This window comes from Thermobia domestica, chromosome 7 (genome assembly GCF_964235325.1).
Source record: "Thermobia domestica chromosome 7, izTheDome1.hap1.1, whole genome shotgun sequence".
In the NCBI taxonomy this organism is placed as follows: Eukaryota; Metazoa; Arthropoda; class Insecta; order Zygentoma; family Lepismatidae; genus Thermobia; species Thermobia domestica.
The window spans coordinates 232,529,518-232,551,494 of record NC_137460.1 but is presented as its reverse complement, the minus strand read 5'-3'; the positions used below and the strand labels follow the sequence as shown (position 1 = coordinate 232,551,494).

The window sequence follows — 21,977 nt, the reverse complement described above, 5'->3', positions numbered from 1 at the left end:
CTAAAGGAGACGGTGATGATGAGAGATGAGTGAAATGGTGGAATGAAGAAAGTTGGCGGAAACGGGAGAACCCCGAGAAAACCCACGAGCACGGTGTTTGTCCACCCCAAAGTTAACTTGGCGGAGGCTGGGATCGAATCCGGGAACACAAGCACAAGAGGTGAACGCTCCACCTCTGAGCCACTGCGTCCCAGGATGTAACCTTGTCAGTAGGTTTATTGGCTTTAAAGAACAAGAGAAATTTTGATGTTTTCTGATGAACTGTTACATAGTCGGTATGGGGAATAAATGTGACCGAGAAGATTGAGCAGTATTGGTGGATTTTCTCTTACATGTCGATAGATCTTGTCGGTTCCAGGACCATTACAACGTTTATGATTTATGACATTAGTGATTTCTCTGATAGAAATTGAGGCAGTGAATGCTTTGACAGTAGATATGTTGTGCGCCATGTTGGGTTGGAGATGAATATGTGGTGAATTGAAGTGTTCTACAGGATAATGATGAAAATGCCAAACGAATTAAAGAGGTGTGAAAATCTCCTGTTACTAGGAAGCAAAAGCATCAGCTCTTTCTTGGTCTGTGTGCAATGCTGATCATGATTTAAGATAGGATAAAGGTTTATGGTAAATTTACCAGCTAATGCGTAAAAGCGCATCTAACATTGCGAAGGTTGTGGTATGGTAGAAAGTATAACACCTTCAATATCGACTCTGGAATTATTACTTTTAAATAATTACTACCTTTCTGACCAGATCCATAACATAACGTTATCTTCTTCAGACGTTAATTGGCGTATGTAATGTAGGTAACAGATTATATTTTAATTTTTGTTCTCTCTATATTTTTTAATTTATAATGTTTAACAAAAAGCTATGTTATAGTTTACCGTTTCATATTAGTTTTATATTATAACTGTTATGTATCTATATAAAATCACTCTTATCATAATTTTTCTCTTTCTTTTCTTTTTCTTATCCCCGAATATCATTTAAATTTGAGTTTCCCTTTTCATTCTATGTTCCATGATACGATCTTCCTTATCTATGAAGTTTTCATCTTGAATTTTTCTAACACCCTATCCCATAATTCAAGAATTTGAAGAACATTTGTAAAATTCATTAATCTTTCTCTTTTCTCTCTCTCTCCAGCTCCTTCTTGGCTAAGAGGTTAGCGTACTCGCCTTTGACGTGGGAGACCTGGGTTCGATTCCCGTCGGGAGGTCATGTTCGGATTGCACGTTAATAAGTAGGTCCCGTTTCATATAGCCTCGCTGCTGAAATGGACACACAATCAACTCAACTCTTTTTCTCTCTTAATCCCTCTCGCTTCTTTTCATTTTCTTATTAATGTTTTTTCTCTTTTTCTAAGCAATGTATTCCTTCTCAATCTATGTCATGTCCTGTTTCTTCCACATGTTTATATATCGCATTATTCTCTCTCTTTAGTCTCTCGTCATCCTTATACTGTCTTATTCTTTCTTTAAGCTTTTTTCCTGTTTCTCCTATATATATCATACTACATTTCTTACATTTCACTTCATACACTACCTTTCCACTTCTTCTGTTTTGTCCTTCTTTCCATTTCTCATTTTCTTAATTAATTCTATGATTCTACTTCCTCGTTTTCGGTATGTGTTCACACCTCCTTTTCTTAATGTGTACTTTAATATCCCTGTATTTTCTACAATAATCTCTATCCCATGCCATTTTCTCATCTCTTCCACGGTCTGTGTTGTCTGACCTTTCCTTCTATGCTCTTTGATTCTACTTTTGCTTATATTCTTGATGTTATAACCATTTTTCTCTAGAGGATTGTAAATTTTTTCTACGTCTTCTTTGCTCTTCTCTTCTTCACAATCTATTTATTCTATGCTCCTCTCTATATTTCTTATGAAGTTCTTTTTTGTGCTATTATCTACATCATTTCTTTTATGACAGTATATTCCTACTGTACATTCTTTGTTATACCATCCTGTATTTAATTTTCCTTCTTTTCTTTCTATTGTCATGTCCAAGTAATTTATTCTTTTGCCTTTTCTACTTCTGTTTCCAGGTTTATTCCTTTCTCTTGATCTTCAAAACTCTTTAGAAATTTCTCCAGTTGTCTTCTTGTTCTTTTCCATATTTCATCCACATACCTACAATACATTATTAGATTTTTCCTACTTCTTTTATCATCTTCTGTTCCCAGCTATTCATTACTATTTCTGATAAAACTGTACTTAATTTCGAAGCTATACTTAAGCCGTCTTTAATGCTTTACCAGTTTATTACCTATCGTGCAAATGCTATTATCTCACAGCATTTTTAAGGTTTTCTCTGTTGTTTCCTTCTTCCATTCTCTAATTTTCCTCTCATTTACTTCTCCTTCTATTACTTTTGTCACATAATATCTCTTAATACTGGTAAACATATCTTTAACATCCATGCTGAACATAGTCAATTTCTCTCTCATCCTCCCCAATCTTTGTAATTTCTTCTTCACCTCTTCTGTATTCTTCACTCTGTAACTCTCTTGGCCCATGCGGGGGCCGCGGTGGCTCAGTGGTAGAGCGTTCACCTCTGGTGCTAGGGGTCTCGGGTTCAAACCCTGCTCCCGCCAAGTGAACTTTGTGGTGGACAAACACCGTGTGCGTGGGTTTTCTCGGGGTTCTCCCGTTTCCTCCCACTTTCTTCATTCCTCCATTTTCATTCATTACTCATTATCACCGTCTCCTTTAGCCTAACCGGCATAACCGTGGGACGTAAAACTCAAAATTTCTTTTTTTTCTCTTGGCCCATCCTTATTTCTTCCGCTATTTTTTTAATTCGTCTTCTAGTGGTTCTATGTAGTTTCCTTTGCAATTTAACACTGATCTTAATTTAATGTTTTCTTTATGTATCTTCGGAAAACCTATCATCTTCCGTATTCTTCCTTCTTCTTTCGCCCTCTTCTTAAATCCTTGTCTGATTCCTTCGTTTACTACTTTCTATTTTACTTAATCCTTTTGCGTGATATATATTATTATTCGTGCCACCATGCCCATAAGAGAAGTTTCAACTTTATATTATTATTATTATTATGCAATTTTTGACCTAAGGTTTCTATTGAATGATAAATTAACATTAATTATAAATTTTTACTATTAACATTTATGAATTCGTTGAAACTAATTTTTTTTTGTCTAGATAGTGTTTCCCAATAACAATAAAATTTATTCTGAACACTAAAGAACATCATCAAGAAAGAGCTAAGCGTGTAACGTTAAAAAATGCTGTCATTAAAGACAATCCACCATTGTGAGCGAAAGTCATCTATTACCATGGATATCATAATCTTGTGATTTTAAAGGTCTGCACTTGCTATGAAACATATATAGGAAAGGAATGTCTGATAATAGCGTAATTGTATTTTCAAATTGTGTAAATTTTCGAAATAAAAGGTTGAAATATTAGTATACTTATAATCAGGAACAAAAGTAGGGGAACGCATGACGTCACGCCGTTCCCCTGTGTCTATCTTCAGTGGCTTCGCTAAGCTCGTAATACTAGCGAGCAAGACGAGAGGCAAGAAAAAATTTTTTTGGGGGGGGGCGAGGCAACCACACTGTTTTCCTTTGAATATTATCATTATAAGTCTGTTATCATTATTTAATTCTGAGCTTCTACCAATCGACTAATTTCTGATTGCACAGCTTTAACCTTGTGGGTCGTAAATGAACATCAACACGTTTCTGGACACACTTTAATGTAAGTGCAACACAGGAACATAAACTTACAAATATTGAAAGAGGCATATCACACAAATACAGTAAAGTGAATTGTAAATGTTAGGCTGTGGGCATACGCGCTTCTACTTGCTACAAAAATGCACAATCATGTCCAAAATGATTGTCGCATGTCGATAAATATGTTGTGTACAAATATAATTTGATAACGATTTCTCTATGTATTTGTTACAATGTTAGTATTAGTGTTGGAAAATTTCATGAAAAGTTCAAACTTGGAAAGTTTGCACAAAAGTTTGGCTTGTTTTTTTAAATTGTCAATTTAAAAAGTCCTTGTAAAATTACAAACATTTTGGTATATAACATGGCTATATTGAAAATCGAAGTAAATTTATTTTAGTTTTTTCTCTTTCTAATAGACATAATTTTCACATTTTTTCAAAAGATTTTACGGAGCGTTACAAGCATGTATTTCAAATTCCAAGTCTATATCATAAAACAGTATTTTTTGGCAGAAACCTTCAATTTTACATGATGCTAACAACCGAAAACTTAAACTTGACTTGCACAAACAAGTTTATATCATAAAAGATAAAGCAAAAACGTTACAGGAAAAACTTAGCAAATTTAGTGTGTTATGAAGTAAACTGCTAAGTTTGCATCAGAAAAGTTGAATCTTACATAATAAAACATAAAACACTAAATCCCACTATGTTACCCCTACACTATCTTCCCACTGGAAATCATAAACCAAATATTATTAAGTTCAGTCCTGATATTTGGAGCGAACCGGTAATGTTCTTCCTGTAATAATATTTCTACCAAAGTACATGCCGAAACTCATTTATTCATGACCTGCAGGCAAATTAGTGCTCACTACTAAACTAAATAACATGCAATGCAGCAAAATTACAGAAATAATAACATACAGTAATTTCGCCGTGGACATTCAAAAGTACGATAATAATAATAATAATAATAATAATAATAATAATAATAATAATAATAATAATAATAATAATAAATATTCACCTTCACTGTATAGTTTTAACTTCAACGAACTACTTACGTATTCGTGCGAGTGGACATTGATTCAAGTCCGTTGCGGATTACTGAACATAGTGGTTCTTAACATAGTTTGGCCACAACTGTAAGTCCCGTCGTTAGAAGCTCAGCTGTTCGTTTTAGTGTTTCGTAGCAATTATTATTGTTATTGTTTAGTACTGATAATACTTTTTGTCTTTGTGTATTGCTTTTATTCTTGTCTTAATTTCCAAAGAGAAGAATATCCGAACAAATGCCATCATCTCATTTTCAATGTAAACCATTCGCAATTAGTAAAGAACGAAAATTAAACGTTCCGGCGTAGCTGCAAAACGTAAAAAATGGAAGTGTTGGATTTCAAACCCATACTCATGGTCATTAAGAATACAATAATCACATGCCTTAAATCTCTTGACTACGATTTCTACGCTGAATAAAGTATAATTTATCCAATTTCTATACTGCTCCCATTATATCAAGTTTATACGGATGTTTTTCTTTCCTTATTACAAGTAAGTTGAAGATGTGGAAATAATTTTGAGACTGGCGATCACTGACAAAAAAAATCCGAGTAAACACTTGTAACCATATGGTCCAGCTAATCGAATACTAATGAAGAAAATTTTAATTTTTAAGTAAACCTCGTATAAAAGCACTCTTAAGAATTTTTCTCTCAGCAAACAGACGAATATTCATAAATATATGTGTGTGCGTCGCGTCTGCGACTGAAATCATGGTGATCCTCTCGTCTATCTAAATAAGGTGCTAAAATTTTGCACAGAGAGCAAACTTCGTCTCCAAAAATTCCTGTCTATGGGTTGTCATAGTTATTTTTAGGTTTAATATCACCAGGCTGCATTGTGAGCCAGTCCGCTGCGTAGAAACGCGAGGAGACGGAGAGAAAAATTAAGTTAGTCTGACGATTGTTTCTGGTGCGATAGCAGCTTGTAATCTCGTAGTACGTAAAAATTATGTGTATTTACAATAGTACAATGGAGAAATTTCGAGACCACCCGAAAGAAGATAGAATGATAGCAAGAGAATTCACCCCCAACCTAAAGGACATCCTCCTGGAACTACCAAAAATAATTTTCCTTCAGCATCAATGTGAGTGAAAATGGCAGTGCGAAATTGCGGAAACTAACGATGTAGTGAAATACAACCGGTAACCTGCGATTACCGCGCCTTCCGTTACTGTAATAATAATAATTGGGCCAAGTGTTAAATTTTATTATCATATTCAATTATGCAAATTAAAGTGCCAAAATGGAAAGTAATATGTGTTTGTGTAGTTTCAGTTGTTTATTAAAGTGAAAACTGAAATTTCGCATATCCTTTATCAAAATAATGATCATGGTATAAATTTATATTTCCTAGTTTAAAAGATAATCTAATTTACTTTTGTTCAGCATAAATAACTAATGCCTATACAACATAATAATTTTCACATTATTAAATTGCATCGGCATTGAGAATACAATTAGAATCAGCTTTTATGTCGATTTCCCAGAATGTTCTGACCCGAACTCTGAACCGAGCTGTCCAGTGGCTATATGGTCGGCTTTGGCAAAAGGTCCAAACTGTTATTAAAGTCTAAAGGAGACGCCCAAAAGATAAAGGTTCAAATCCCGAACTGTTGTAAATGGCCAAGCCCTTTCTAGGGAACTGCAGGACACGAACCACATACACTCATAAAATGGCTCCCACGGGAACAGGAACATTTGGCAGAATTGCGTAAGAGCGACGCTGTATCTTTTATTAAGATAAATTGTAATGCCTTTCTAGTGTTATTTAATTTGTTATTTTGACATTAGCAAATTAATCATCATGTCCGTAAATAGAGAAATAATACCTGTTTTGCATGAAATGAGGAAAATATGAAAAGAAACAGAGTATTTAATAGTAGAAAGTCAGTTCAGATATAGAAAAGAACCATTTACATTGTTAGAAGTTGAAAATGCTTTAAAGGTAGATCAGGAAGTGTGTGAAATTAGTAAAAGAGCTAAGCAAGAAATTGTAAAATCTCTTTTAGAAAGGAACATAGAATATAGGGCTGAAATTGAAGATAAAATTGTTGCTAAAATGCATGAATTGCGTAAATCTAATCTCTATCGAAAAGTCAAAGATGAATGTGTTTTTGAATTAGAATTTGTTTCTTTGTCAGACATTGAATATAAGTTGAAGATCCATTACGAAAATTCAGACATTGTATGCATTGTGAAAAAAAGGTTAGCTGAAAGGATATACAAAAGGCATTTAAAGTATCACAATGTTAGTGGTAATAAGGGTTTCAGTGATGACCGGAAGGCAAATTGTAAAACCGTACCACCAAAACGGGTTAGGTTTGCTGATTCTCCTGAAATTATAACATTTGCGCATGTTCCTTCAAAAGTTAGTAATTTAGAAAGTATTCAAAATTACGAGAATTGTAAAAGCAAAACAGTACATTGGAAATAAAATTTGCTAAAAATAAATTAAAATAGCTTAGGCCTCAGTTTGAAGGTATTTTATGGGACATTGCCCCCGTGGCCCAAAAATATATGCACAAACAGTGGAAAATGAGTGTGTTGAGAGTTGTATTATTTTACCATGTGTTAGTTCTCAGTCATTAGCTGTTGTTGTTTTAAATCAGGCCAGAATTAAATTTCTTGACAATAAATTTGAACAGGTTGAAGAAATATCTGATTGTGAATTAAATGTAGGAAAATAAATAATTCCTGTTTTCAGTCATGTTAATGTTGAGTTAAACAAGACCAAGGAATTTGTTGTCTCTCTTTCAAATAGTGTTGTAGAAAGAAGGAAAGCAAAAAAAAGAAAAAATAGCGAACGCAACCCAGCTGTTGAAAAGGTGTCTCGACCTCAACCCTCAATTATTGAGTTCGCCATGCCTACCGCAGATGCACATGTGAGTCAGCGTCCAGCTGATTGTTTGTTTTGTAAAGGAACGACAAGCATTCTTGGGTGCAGCGTGTGCCACGCTACGAAAAGGTTTACGAAAGTATTGATCAATTGCGTTGAAAAAGAAAGCAAGAGTAGGGAATTCACGCATCCTTGTAGTGTATTATGTTTAGTAAAGCAAAACTGCTTCCACAGCACCTTGCTAGCCAATAAATTAGAATGTGTTCCCTCTCACAAAACTTGTTTATTTTTTGTGTCTGTTACGATTGTTGAAGTACGTCATGAGCAGAGTAGTTTTTTTAAGCTGCAAGTTGAAAGTCAAAGAAATACAGGTAAAGCAAATGGGATATGTTACTTTCTGCGTAGTCATTTGCACACAAATTGTGGATTAAGAAGATAGTAAAAATTGCTTTATGCCTTGTAGGCCTTATGATAGTATCAATAACTCAGTACCGTGGGAAAAGAAATTAAAAACCTGTCAAGAAAGTTTTAGTAGGTTACGAAATGTTGTTCGTCATATTGTGAAAAAATATAATTTGCAAGTTCGCTGGGGCAAGAAGCACCGGCAACATAAAATGAAAATTCATAAAATCAGACGAAAACTGAAGAGTCAAACGTACGTTGTACTGTCTTTTGTAACTTTTCCAAGTTTGTTCGTAAATTTTCATACAGAAATAAATGTCAGAGTCAATACAATGCACTAACAAGTAGTCGCAAAATAAAATTGTCTTGTCGCACCATGATAACCAATATTCTCCATGGATTCTTCAAAGAGGTGATCAAAATCTTAAATCGAATCATAGTAGCAACTTAGCAGTTAATGATCTAGTAAAGAGGTCAGGTAATTAACAAAAATACTCTGACCATACACCACTGGTAATTAACAAAAATTACAAACCTTTTCAGGAAGAATGTGGTAATTGGGTGAACAAACCCCTTACGTCTAAGCGATTTGAAAATAAATGTATTAGCAAGATTATATGTCGATCACTAAGTACTATCAGTAATGTGCTATTAGCTGAGTGTGACGCCATTGCAAAGGTCAAACATACAGGTAAACGGAAAAACCTAGTGAAACGAAAAAGGCAATCTAGTGTTCAATTTGAATACAGTGAAATTGATATGCATAGAGAAACATCAAGAAAGAAAAGTAATTGCAAGTCAAACAGTAATAAGTTAGTCAATTTCTTGTGTAATGCAGTGATTGTAAATATTGAGAAATCAATTTTGTTTCGAGCTACTGTTTTCTAAAACAATCAGAATCGGTGAAAACCACTTAGTAGCTTATAAATTCACATTAGGCTTTATTGGCAAACGAAACCTTTCGAAATTGTTTTTGTGTTGAAAAAACCTAAAGTAGGTGTAGGGTAAACAAAAACCTCGTTGAGCCGGACTGCTTGTATTTTATGAAATTGGCACTTGCAATGATTTTGGTAATTTAAAAAAGGATTCTGTAACCATATAATTACCCTGGTATGATTTGTAGTATTTACATGTCGTGTTGGCGTTAGTAGGCGTCCCTGACCCACTATGTGACCTTCGGACGGCCGAAGCCTTTTATCAAAGAAGGAAAAATATGCCAAGTGGCTCACCAAGGCATGAGATGAGGTTCCCTCCCACTTTTGGGTAACATTATATTTATGTAACGCTCGGCGTAGGCAATTTTTGTATTATTCCCTTTTTGATTCTTTTAAATTTGAATCTTTTTACTCTATCATTAACACTCATCAAGGGGATGGAGAATAAATAACTTTAAAGTGGGTGGTATCTTCTAAATTTAGGAGAGCAGGCACTTTAAAAGTTGAATGGTCTGACAAACCATCCACTGCTTGGTCCATTTTTGGTCAATTCTTAACCAGAATGTAATAAATGCAAAGAATCATGACTAATTAACGTTACTGTAGATTTAAGTAAAACTTTCGATATTGCAGCTAATATTTTGAAAATATTTACGTGTATTCTTACTTGAATTTAATATATGTATGTTATATTTGTTTCATAGTAGTAATGATAATTAAAATAATACTACTACCTAAAAGACTAATTGAAAATAAACATACATTTATTGTGTTAGTTTTCCAATGTGTTCGAAGTTGTTTTCAATGAAAGTAAATATTGAATATGAATGCTTTCTTATGATAGTAATGCAATTAATTCATGTGAAATGTAGAAGTATAAGGCACTACACTAGTAAATATTTTGTTACAATAACTATTCAGTATACTTCTAAGCATAATATTTTTGTGTTTAATGGTAAACAACGATAGTAATTAGTTACTCAAATTATCAAATAAACTGTTTAGAAAGAGAATGATAATAACTTTCTTTATATTCTGATGTGTTTGAAATTGTGTCACTTAACTATTTTAAAGCAACAAATATTAATATAATAAAGACATTAATAAACTTTATTAAAATTATGGCCCAACCGTAATTCTAAATTTGTCTTGTATGGCCCACGCGTTCGTTATCGTAATTCCGAATGAACTTTAAAGTTTTTCCGCCATATCATAACAAGAAAACTTAATTAATGTTAACCCTTTGAATACCAGCGGAAGAAACTTGGTGACAATAGTGCAGTGATCAGTATTGCAGGGTTCTGTTTGTTTTTCAGCCCCCTCAAAACAAACGTCTTGTCGAGCGCGTATGTAACCATATGGTACAGCTAATCGAATATTAATGAAGAAAATTTTAATTTTTATGTAAACCTCTATAAAAGCACTCTTAAGACTTTTTCTCTCAGCAAACAGACGAATATGCATATATATGTGTGTGCGTCACGTCTGCGACAGAAATCTTGGCGATCCCCTCGTCTCTCCCAATAAGGTGCTAAAATTTAGCACAGAGAGCAAACTTCGTCTCCAAAAATTCCTGTCTATGGGTTGTCATAATTATTTTTAGTTTTGATATCACCAGGCTGCGTTGTGAGCCTGTCCGCTGCGTAGAAACGCGAGGAGACGGAGAGAAAAAATGTAGAAACTGTTATTAAAGTCTAAAGTAGATGCCCAAAAGATAAAGGATCAAATCCCGAACTGTTGTAAATACCCAAGCCCTCCTAGGAAACTGCAGGACACGAACCGCATACACTCATACACTGTGTGCATTTTTTACCATGATGTGAATATAGGGTACATGTCTTCATCCGTCTTTCTCTCTTCATGTGCTTCTTGACATTTCTTTATCATGTCTTTGTTTCTCTTTCTTCTCTCTATTCATCTTTATCTCTTACTGATTACTTTTCTCTTTTACACATCTTGTCCCTTCTCACACCCGTGCTGGGTCAGAGGTAAACCGGGCCTTTTTGTAAAACGATTGACCAGCGTAACCTAAACACAAACCTTCCAGTACTCAACGTAGAAATCGTAGTCGAGAGGTTTAAGGCATATAGTGATTGTACTTTTTATGACCATATGTATGGGTTCAAACTCCTCCACTTCCATTTTTTCTACTTTTTCAGCTACGTCGGAACGTTCAACTTTTGTTCTTTACTAATTGCAAATGGCGTTTACATTCAAAATAAGAGGAATTTTGGTGGCATTTGTTCGGATATTCCTCTCTTTCAAAATAAAGACAAGAATGAAAGCAATAAGCAAAGACAAAATGTATTATCAGTACTAAACATTACCAATAATAATTGCTACGAAAGACCAAAGATGACCTCTTTTACCATCTCTCATGAGTGTATGCATTATTAACAAAGAAATTTTTAAAAAATCTCCTTGCAGGGGATTTGAGCTGACGTCCTTTGCATTTGTAATCTGGCACCTTAACCACTACACCAAGATCATTGCTTGGTAAACGTTTAGTTGTGGGCGTATTTGCTTGAATTGATATTTTATGTTCCCACTTCGACAATTTCTACTCTTTTTTCTCCGTTTAGCAGCTGTTTCTGACTTTCTGTTCCGGTGTCGACCTTTATTTCCACTATGCACTATTCGTATTCACAGCTTGTGCCCCTCTGCAATGTCTTATTCAGATTAGACTTTTCTTCTTGCCCCTCAGTAAACATTTGATTTATTTAATTCTCATATTCTCCATGGCTGGAGCGCAGGAATGACAGACTCAAAAAACAGGTGTGCATTTACTTTCTTGACGGAGAGTACGTTGATACTTGACTTTTGAAATTGGAATAAGTACATTGGCCCAGTCCTAAAATTCAAAATTGTAGAAAAATAAAATTTAGTAAATGTTCTTCAGAACTTACATATATATTTTTGTAAATTTGGTATATACAGCTTACCAAATTCTATGGGTATAAAATGGTAAAACTTCAAAAATTGGAAGTTTCGACCTATTGCTTCATCTTTGATAAGACTATATTGTAGTATATGGTGATATAGGCTAGTAGAGGGGTCAATTTTCTTTCGTACGATGTAAGTATATTGATGCTCTCCTGAAGTTTGTGAAAACTTAGTTGGCCCACCTCCTAGATTTGAGAATTGTAAAGAAAATAGTGGTAACTGTTCTCTAAGACATGAATATATACTCGTCTAAATTTGATGAGTTCTGCTTGTCACTTCTTATGGGTAAAAACTATTTATAATATACTGTCAAAAGTAACGCTTCTTATTTGGTGAGATAAAATTAATTAGTATGATGTGAAAATTTTGAATATTGTGCTTTATGTTTACTAAGATGAGTTGTAACATAATAATTTGGATGAATATAAGGTTTCTTTGTCTTTCACTGGACATGAGTACCTTTAGACATTATTTTTAAATTTTGGGAGAGATACATACGACTAGCTCTTAAATTTGAGAATTGTAAAAAGAATACAAGTTGTAATTGTTCTTTAGGACGCGGTTAAAATTGAATAGTTTAACTTCAGCCTCTTCATGTGTAAAAATGTTAAAATTGAAACTTAAGGAAATGGATATTATTCTAACACTTTGAAAATTAGGAACAACTTATAATTTAAGGTCATTGATGTGAAATTTTTAAGACTTAGAAAGTAATAAGTAATTATTAACACCGATTGGTATGAAACAATGACAATTTCACACTTTGAATTGTAAGGTCATTGGTGCTAAGTCGTCTGTTGTGAAATCTGATTGGCTGATCCGTACTTCAAGCTCTAAATTTTGGACTTAAAACCTGATAGGTAATTACTGTAATATATTTATGTATATAACAATTATACGCTTTGAATTAGAATTATATCTATGGCTTATAATGCTAGCTCATTGTTGTTAAAAGTTTCAGACTTGATACTTGATTTGTAATTACTAAAACTGACGACTCTGAACTTTAGTCAAAACTCACAGTCTAAGATCATTAATGGAAATTTATTCTTTTTGCAATCTAATTGGTTGAACACTAGGAAGTTATTCTTGACAAAATCTAATTGAGTGAATATATCCAAATCTTTGGTTAAGATCTTTTAAAAGGTTTCATAATTATTAATTACTTTTTTCGATCACTGTTTTAAATTTTTGAACATTAGGGTTTATTTTTGCAACGCTCACATAAAATTATTATCAAGAAATAAATAAAATACTTTCTTAATGCACTTTGCAATTTCAAGTTAGTGTAAGATGTGATAGATGTTGGCAGAAGAAGATGAGAATTTAATGTCTCCTCAGTCGTTCACTGTTACTAATTATTAATCTCCTTTAGCCTAAAGGACATAACTAAATTAAAAATTAATTAATTTAATTTTTGTTTTGTCTGTTAACAGTTTTTTTTTCAAGCATTTAGGGAACAAATAAACATTCTTCAACAACATTTTAAATTCATATGCCTCTCAAATGTTACTGTGAAACCAACCAAGCATGAAAAGCCACAAGACAAATATGTAAGTGTTAGACTTGTAAGTCAAACAAATAATTCTAAAATATCAACTAGTGGAGAATAGTTTATTGTCAAGTCATGTAGGGTTCGTTTAAGTCGTAGAACACTTACGGAAGTTCAGTAGGTTCCCGATAGACTTACGGAACTTCATGAACATTTTGGAGGTTCCTCCTGGATATATGGTTAGGAAACATGTCTTTCCGATGGGACAGTGGGGTTCGATTCGCAGTGCGATTTAGGTAGTACGTTAAAAGAACTGCGTATACGTCTTCGTGCAGAAAATGCGTGGTAGAGTGAAATCTCATTTGCTTTCAAAGCAATCGAAATCGAATAAAAACGTGAAATTCACTGCATTATTAAAATACTATCGTTTTCCTATTTGACTAAGAAATAAATATTATGCGCCTTATACAGAGTCGTTTTGAAGTCTGATTAAAGCCATACTGCGAAATTGACTAACAGATGGTTATCGAAAGTGTATTCAGAGTCTGATTAGGACGTAGTAATCGACGGAATTTATTACATGTGACTAATTAAGCTAGAGCAGAGGGTACCCTTTAAGCCAAGGTTTAGCTTGTGCGACACATTTCGGATTTCGTATGTCATGTATTTCCATTTTTACAGATTACGCATACGTACATCTCTTTTCCGTAGTTGCCACATTTATTTTTATCACCTGATGCATTGGGTTATATTAGATAATCATACCCAAATCAATTTTCTAGTTGCACTCAAAGTAGACTCTGAATACCAAACAGTACACCTTCCTTACTGAAGTACTAGTATGACACAGACTAGTCGGTGACTAACTATTGATTAACGAATTCTCTCTGAATACCACCCAAAAATTTACAAAAAATGAGGCGACTTATTTCTGATTATTAACTTTTTGGATCCATTAATGATTATGTATTTTATAGACATGTAACTTTTTCCAAAATCGATTCAAAAATTTAAGTTCAAGAGATAGCTTGAACAATGTTCATAACATTAAATATTTTCCACTTCTTATATTGTTTAAATCCTTTGCGCGTAATTCAGAGTCGTTATTACGAATGATTAGAGTCATACTAAAGGCTTGACACAACGCTTGAATCATGCAATAGTCAAACATTTAGTATGATGCTAATCATAAACAATGAAAACTCTGAATACAGCATTTTGTATTGAGTAAAGTATCTAAATTAAGTCAAACAACTTTATTTCCGTATATATCACATATGTGATTAAGCAAAGTAAAATTCGCTATTAATTTCTGTACCTTACATCGAAATTTAAAGATTGGTTTCAAAGTGAGAAGTCTCTGAAAGCCCAAAAGAGAGCGAGGGGTACAAAGCCGGTTTTAACATCATTAACAATGGGATTTTTTTCTTAGAGAATTCTGAAGTCACCACTGACCGTAATACAACATAAAATATACGTTAAGAATTATTGCTATAAGCAGTGAAACAAGAATTTTAGGAAAACCAAAAATGGAATAAAATGTTGTGATCTTGACCAATAATTAGTTTTGGATCAAGGGCCACAAAATTTTTGAATGGTCCCTAAAGCGAGTTTTCTTATTTTCTACGGAGCACATCATACTGAGTTAACTGATAGTTTGGGTTTGGTCACGCTATATGTAAGTAGTTCTCCAGATATAAAGCGTACAAAAAAAAAATTTATCGAAATATATTGGATCAGGGACACAACATTTTTGAACGCCCCTAAATCGACTTTTCGTATTTTCTACGGAATAAGCACATAATACTGAGTTAACCAATAGTTTGGGGTTGGGTACACTATATGTAGTTCTCAAGATATAAGGCCTAAAGGATAATTTTTGATTGAAATATATTGCATCTTATGATCAAAAAAAAAAAAAAAAAAAGTTGAAGAGGATAGATAGATCGGTATAAAACGCAACCGTACTTGCTTTCATTTGGTACAAATATCTGAATTGCATAATCCAACAGAAATGTAGCACAAACGACTGAGACTTTTTTGATAATTATTGTTAGAGTGACCATTTTTATCATACCATCTTACCATACGTTGGAAAATTGTTCAGAATATAGTGAACTAAAACGCAAATTTTGAATCCCGCTGTCTTAAATCGATGTGAAATGAGGCCTAAGGACCTTTCCCCGTAAAGTTGGCATAAATTCAACCCAAAATCTCTTTTTAATCTTCTGCATTGTGATGCTTTGTACTTTGCAATTCTGATAAAGTTTAGTAGGGTATAAGGCTCCTGAATGCATTTGTATTGTAGATAACTTTGAATAAGAAATGTTATTTTAATCGTTATTGGACATAAGAATTACGGGTTTGTGTCAACGTAAAACAAAATGGGTCTAGGACAAAACCCCCACAGCCAAAACCCCCACACTCAAGAAATGTCAAAACGCCCACACGATCGGTCATAACCCCCACACAAATGGACAAATCCCCCAAACGCACGAACGGTCAAAACCCCCACAGCCAAAACCCCCACACTCAAGAAATGTCAAAACGCCCACACGATCGGTCATAACCCCCACACAAATGGACAAATCCCCCAAACGCACGAACGGTCAAAACCCCCACAGCCAAAACCCCCACACTCAAGAAATGTCAAAACGCCCACACGATCGGTCAAAACCTCCACACAAATGGACAAAACTCGCACACATAGCAACGGTCACAATCTCCACATAAATGGACAAAACACCCACACAAATGGACAAAACCCCCACACAATCGGACAAATCCCCCACACTCTGAATATACCGTGATTGCACGTCTTTGTTGCGGCTCTTTACGACGCCCACCTTAGTGTTTCTGTCATTACAAAACAGTGCAAGAAGAATAGTTGCAACATCGGTTTAAGTGGAATAAAAAATGTTATTAAAAAGTACAAGGGCAAGATATACAACCAGGATCATTTCAGAGTGTCGGAGATTTGACCGATTGTGTGGGAGTTTTGTCCATTTGTGTGGGGGTTTTGTCCATTTATGTGGGGATTGTGACCGTTGCTATGTGTGGCTGTTTTGTCCATTTGTGTGGGGGTTTTGACCGATCGTGTGGGCGTTTTGACATTTCTTGAGTGTGGGGGTTTTGGCTGTGGGGGTTTTGACCGTTCGTGCGTTTGGGGGATTTGTCCATTTGTGTGGGGGTTATGACCGATCGTGTGGACGTTTTGACATTTCTTGAGTGTGGGGGTTTTGGCTGTGGGGGTTTTGACCGTTCGTGCGTTTGGGGGATTTGTCCATTTGTTTGGGGGTTATGACCGATCGTGTGGGCGTTTTGACATTTCTTGAGTGTGGGGGTTTTGGCTGTGGGGGTTTTGACCGGTTCCCAACAAAATATTTGTTTGAGTTTGCTATAATCGATATACGAGTTACAATAACTTCTTCCAGCTTTTGCGTTTCTTTACATTCCGAAATTTTTATTATAATCCCTTTATATTAAAATCTTTTCAATCAGTTATTCGGGCTTATCCCATATAGTTGTCATAAATTTACAGATCGCAACACAATTTAAAAGACGTAAAAGCTATTTTAACAAGTGCCATATGGACTATTGTGTACTTAAACTAAAATTTTGCGTAGCTCTTGTGCAAATCACTATGGAATGATGTACCTTATATTTTCTTGTAACACGAAATATATCCGGGAAGCGAGACAATATGACAATTACCCACTGTAACGTTTGATGAACGTGAACTGCACGTTGGGACATTCTTTCTGCCATCATATTTCGCTTTTGAAAAGCTAAGGAGGTGTTTAGCGTGTTCATTTACAGAAACTGGGTAGGAGATGGAAAAACCTGTTGTATTAGCGAGGGTAAGAAGAGTTTATACTTATTCATAATAATATTAAAATCAGTATAGCTTGTTTGTTGATGCAGATTTGCAATATTTCTTTATACGTATGGCTACAGGTGTAGAGGTTTTAACAGAACTTCTGCATTAATACTTTTCATAGACGTATTGTAGTGACGAAAGTACCCTAGTATGTGATGTCAAGTGTAGTTTTATATAGACTTATTTGCAGTTTATTAGCTTGTACGAAAACTTTTACGTGCAGTTTTACTATATGGATCCATAGCTTAAGTAGTAGTAGTAGGAACGGGTTAGAAGTCCTGCAGGGGTTTGTTGGGTTCTATTCTCTACATAAAATGGGCAAATTAAAGCCTTCCCCAATTTTTTCCGTACATTTTACAATCTGTGAATCCGTATATTAAAACCACCAACATTTATGCTTTTAACATATACCTTTTGTTAAGTTCTCACTACCATGTGTTATGAGAGTCCTAAAAGGATTATGTGAATATGACGTTATATTATTAATATAGAAACCAATTTTAGGATTCCCAGAGCACATTGTAGTGTGTGTTAGTATATCCTTTGGTATAGTAAACGCTGTCTCAGGCAAGTGCGTATCGATATGTAAGTTAATGCACAGATCCGAGCGATAAGTTAAGTCATTTGGACGTAAATTGTGTCATGGAAATACATATAATGTATGCATTTGTTTCTCTTGAACCAAGATTAGAACGATCGGCAGGATTCGTACGATACTTGGAATACGTACCTACTTCTTCACGAAAACTTCTCTTCTTACAGTTACACACAAGTGTACGCTGATGTGTGTAAAGAGCGCAGTATTGTTTTCGGTCTAAAGAAGTAGGAATTCTCGAGTAAGTTAAGTTCGAATCCTGTCAACCGTTCTAGGTAAGACTCAACGGCAAAATTCTAACCATTCTCCTGTAATGTATTACGTGGTAGTCACCCGTTGATTATTAATGCTGTTTTAGAGCTCCCTTATAGTGTGGGCGGCAGGTTCGATTAACTGTGGGAGCTCGTGTTCAGATTCCACATTAAGCTGTAAGTTCGTCTCGTACCCCAATGCTGATTAGCTGAAAGGGATGCAATTTGTTATGGTTGTAGGCATTGCGTCCATATAAATAAGTTTATTAGTCACAATAATGTACGTTATGAAATTTTTAAGTAGGCCTAGGATGTTTATTTGCCGTTTTCCATTCTTCATAGGTGTTTAAGTGCAGAGTACCTACTTTTAAAAAAGTATTTTTGCTCCATTAACTACATTACCGTTTCTTATCTTATCCTATATCGGTAACTTTGCATTTTCAATAGTATTTCAATTAACTTATCTTTGTGATTTTGACTTCTCTGTATTAACTAATGTCCTGTAAAGCTGATGATTTATACTTAATGAGATCTGTCTCTGAAATTTTTGTTTTGGTTAGTTTAGGTTAGGTTGCATTACGTTCTTCTTACCTTCATGGTCATATAGATCGGCAGTGGCTTCAAAAAGCTGTGCACTATGTTCTCGTGTTTCGCTGTTAATGTGAAAATGAATTCGGCAAAATAATCTTCCATGTGTTGTATCCTTCTTTCGAACACAAGTACAGGCTGACAAGAACTCATTTCTCCTGTAAACATGTTTTTACTTTTGTCCCCCTGCAATTAGAATTAACCCGTCTTTCATCTGTGGCCCCGCGTAACGTAGTCTCTAACGCTCTCACCTTCAGTGCTGGTGGTCCCGGGTTCGATTTCCGGTGGGGACACTCGGTCGAAAAAGTTTAAAAGCTTTTTCAGGCCACCCGTCCTTAATGAGGTTTTCCTCACCCCAGGCAAATAATGGGGTTGGTATCAAATATATAGGTCCCAGGGCGCTTCCTTCCTAATCCAATCCTTTCTTCCTTCTCTTTTCCCTTGTAGTGTGCTCGCCGAAGGACGTGATCCCTCAAACATGACGGGATAGACTGGTCATAGATGCCGAAAGCTCAAATATCTAGGCTAACCCATAAATCCCGTTTTTAATCTATATTTCATTTCACTTCATTAATAAACACAAAAAGTCAAACAAAACTGAATTTAAATAATATATTGAGATCTTAGTATCGTCTGATTTACAAATTAAAAATATAACCCTTAACTTCATTGAACAAAACATTTAAGTTGAGAAAAGTTAACTTTCGCTTGAAAATTTGTAGGAAATTACAATGAAACTACATTTTAACTTGTTTTATATAGTGTAAGTTTTTCAAGGCCCCTAAACGGAGCCTAACTTATTTCAATTTTAGCGATTAACTTAACCCATAACCGTGCTGTAAGCATAGAAATTTAATTTAAATGTTCTAGAGTGAGTTTCCAGTAGTAGTGGGCACAAAAACCAGTTTTTAGAAAAACCAAAACCGGTTTTTGAAAATTTTCAAAAATATTTCGGTATTCTCCAAAAACCGGTTTGGTTTTTCACATTACTCAGTGTCGGTTTTCTTCAAAACCGGTTCCGGTTTTTTCTAAAATTTGTTATTTCTGACCAGAATAGTGTTTTGTTGTTCTCCGGAAACCGAATCTCTTTCCACAGATATAGATTTGTCTTTTCCAAAAGTTTTCACCAAAACTAGTTTCGGTGAAAACCGGAATCTGTTTTGGAGAAGACCGAAACCGGTCTCGGTGAAAAACCGAAATGTCTCTTCAGGTGTCGGTTTTTCTAGAGACCGGTTTTGTCCATCCCTAGTTTCCAGAACGCAACAGGTCTAACATTGCCACAGATGCCGGAAGTTCAGAAATCTAATTCCTAATCCTAAATATTTCTTCATGTCCTACTTTCTTTATTCACTATGTATACATCCGGGTCAATCCATACGAAGTAGTCCAGAGCTGGTTCCTCGATCACCTTCGAAAATTATGTAAATTGAAGTGTGATGAACCTCCTGTATGAAAAGGTCAATAACACTATTCAAGTTGTCGAATGTACAAGTGTTCCTGAATGCCGGCCATCTTTGCTGTCAATGGAGTGCTTTTTTTTTTTTCCTCTCTCTCTCTCATTTGCAAGCGTTTACGAAAACTACAGTTGCTTAGGACGTATCACACGAACGTCAAACGAAAACGAATGTTTAGAGGAGAGAATGAGGTACAGGGAGAATATGTAATCTTGCTTCTAAATAAATATGCAAGGCTGAAAACCAATACATGATATCAGTAGAATTAGTACAGTAAATTACACTTTTAGAAGGACTGAAATTTGGAATGGCATAAAGTGTGTGTGTGTTGGGGGGGGGGGGGTCATAAGTTTTGTGCTTAATACTATTGCATGTAAAGTCTGCAGAAATATCCACACCTATAATAATACTGGCACAGTAGAATATGAGGGTCCGAAAGTTTGTGATTTTGATGCCATGTTTGGGGCGCGGAGAAAAGCGAAACTTTGCACAAAGCAAGTATAAGGAGGGAGCCATCTATGCATGTATTAAACAGCAAGGCCCAACAAACAGTGTTGTCAACCCGATATAAAGTTGTACTTTTTCAAATGGCACTACGTCAGATTATCACATATTTCAAATCAATGTTGTCAAACATAAAATATCACTTTCATTATTCAGTGTTGCAAACTAAGGATGTTATTGTATTACAAACATCCAAAGTTCGGAAGCCTGTTAACGCAAATACAGCATAACGGAGATGTACAGGATAGTGCACATCGAAAGTACTTTAGTGTTGGATACCATAGTCATGGTATAACTTGTTTCGAGTGAATAGGAACGAAGTTACCAGGGCTTAAACATTTGTTTTTTTTTATAACCTTTATTTTATTTCGAAAAAATGCTGAGATTACTTGTATGGGTTGTAATGGATGTGTAAATTATTTTGCTGTTTACAGCACTTCGATATCTCAAACCGTTTCGGAGATATGATAAACATTGCTGAAGTTTGCAACACTGCTTAAATCGTGTAATTGTGAGAATTTGTAATTACAACTACTAAAACCTATTGCTGTAATGCTATAGAAGAGAAAAAAAAAAAAAAAACAATAATTTTAAATATTTTCCACAAATACTCCATTTTCAGCAGGATAGGATAGATAGGTGCAATCTTGTGAACAAATTAACTTCCGTAACTGGAATTGGATTTCAGTGATACTTTGCTGATACATTAAGTGTCTTAATACCACGGTCCAGTGCGACGAAGGTTGTGAGTGCAAGGGGGAGCTAACCCCTTACTATATGGACGTGGCAATGATCATGGAGCTAGAAAGACGGAACAAGAGGCCACTCGCAAGCTTTTGCACAACTGAACACAAACAAAAGTGGGCCTAATTGCTGAACCATGCGTAGTTTCTGAGATCTAGCATGAAACATATCAAAACATTTAAATTTTTCCGGGCTATGACCATTGTCATGCACCTGCTTTCTTCGCGTTATTACTATGTCCTTACTTTTTTCTCCATGTAATATCAATCATGAATTTTTTGCATAGTGTATTCACATACAGAACTACTTTGTGGCCTAAGCAGCAATTTTTAGCTCTTTGCCCTCCTGAGATATTAGGCCGCAAAAATGGCATCAAAATCACGAACTTCAACCTTCGGACCCTCATAAATCTACTGTCAGTAGTATCATGGGTGTGGATATTTCTGCAGACTCTTTACATGCAATAGTATTCAGCACAAAACTTATGAACCTCTCCACTTTATGCCATTCCAAATTACAGACCCTCTAAAAGTGTAATTTACTGTACTATTTCTAGTGATATCATGTATTGGTTTTC

The 21,977-nt window shown here is 34.9% G+C and overlaps 1 protein-coding gene across 1 annotated transcript in view; it reads left to right on the top strand.

Moving 5' to 3' along the window:
* Positions 1–17,095: 17,095 nt before the first annotated feature.
* The window catches only part of LOC145690727 (small ribosomal subunit protein eS28), a 62,615-nt gene continuing 57,733 nt past the window's right edge, over positions 17,096–21,977 (top strand). Inside the window, exon 1 of the mRNA XM_081765907.1 lies at positions 17,096–17,244. Within this exon, the coding sequence (XP_081622033.1) occupies positions 17,218–17,244 (27 nt within the window). The 5' untranslated portion in view covers positions 17,096–17,217. The remainder of the gene's footprint in view (positions 17,245–21,977) is intronic.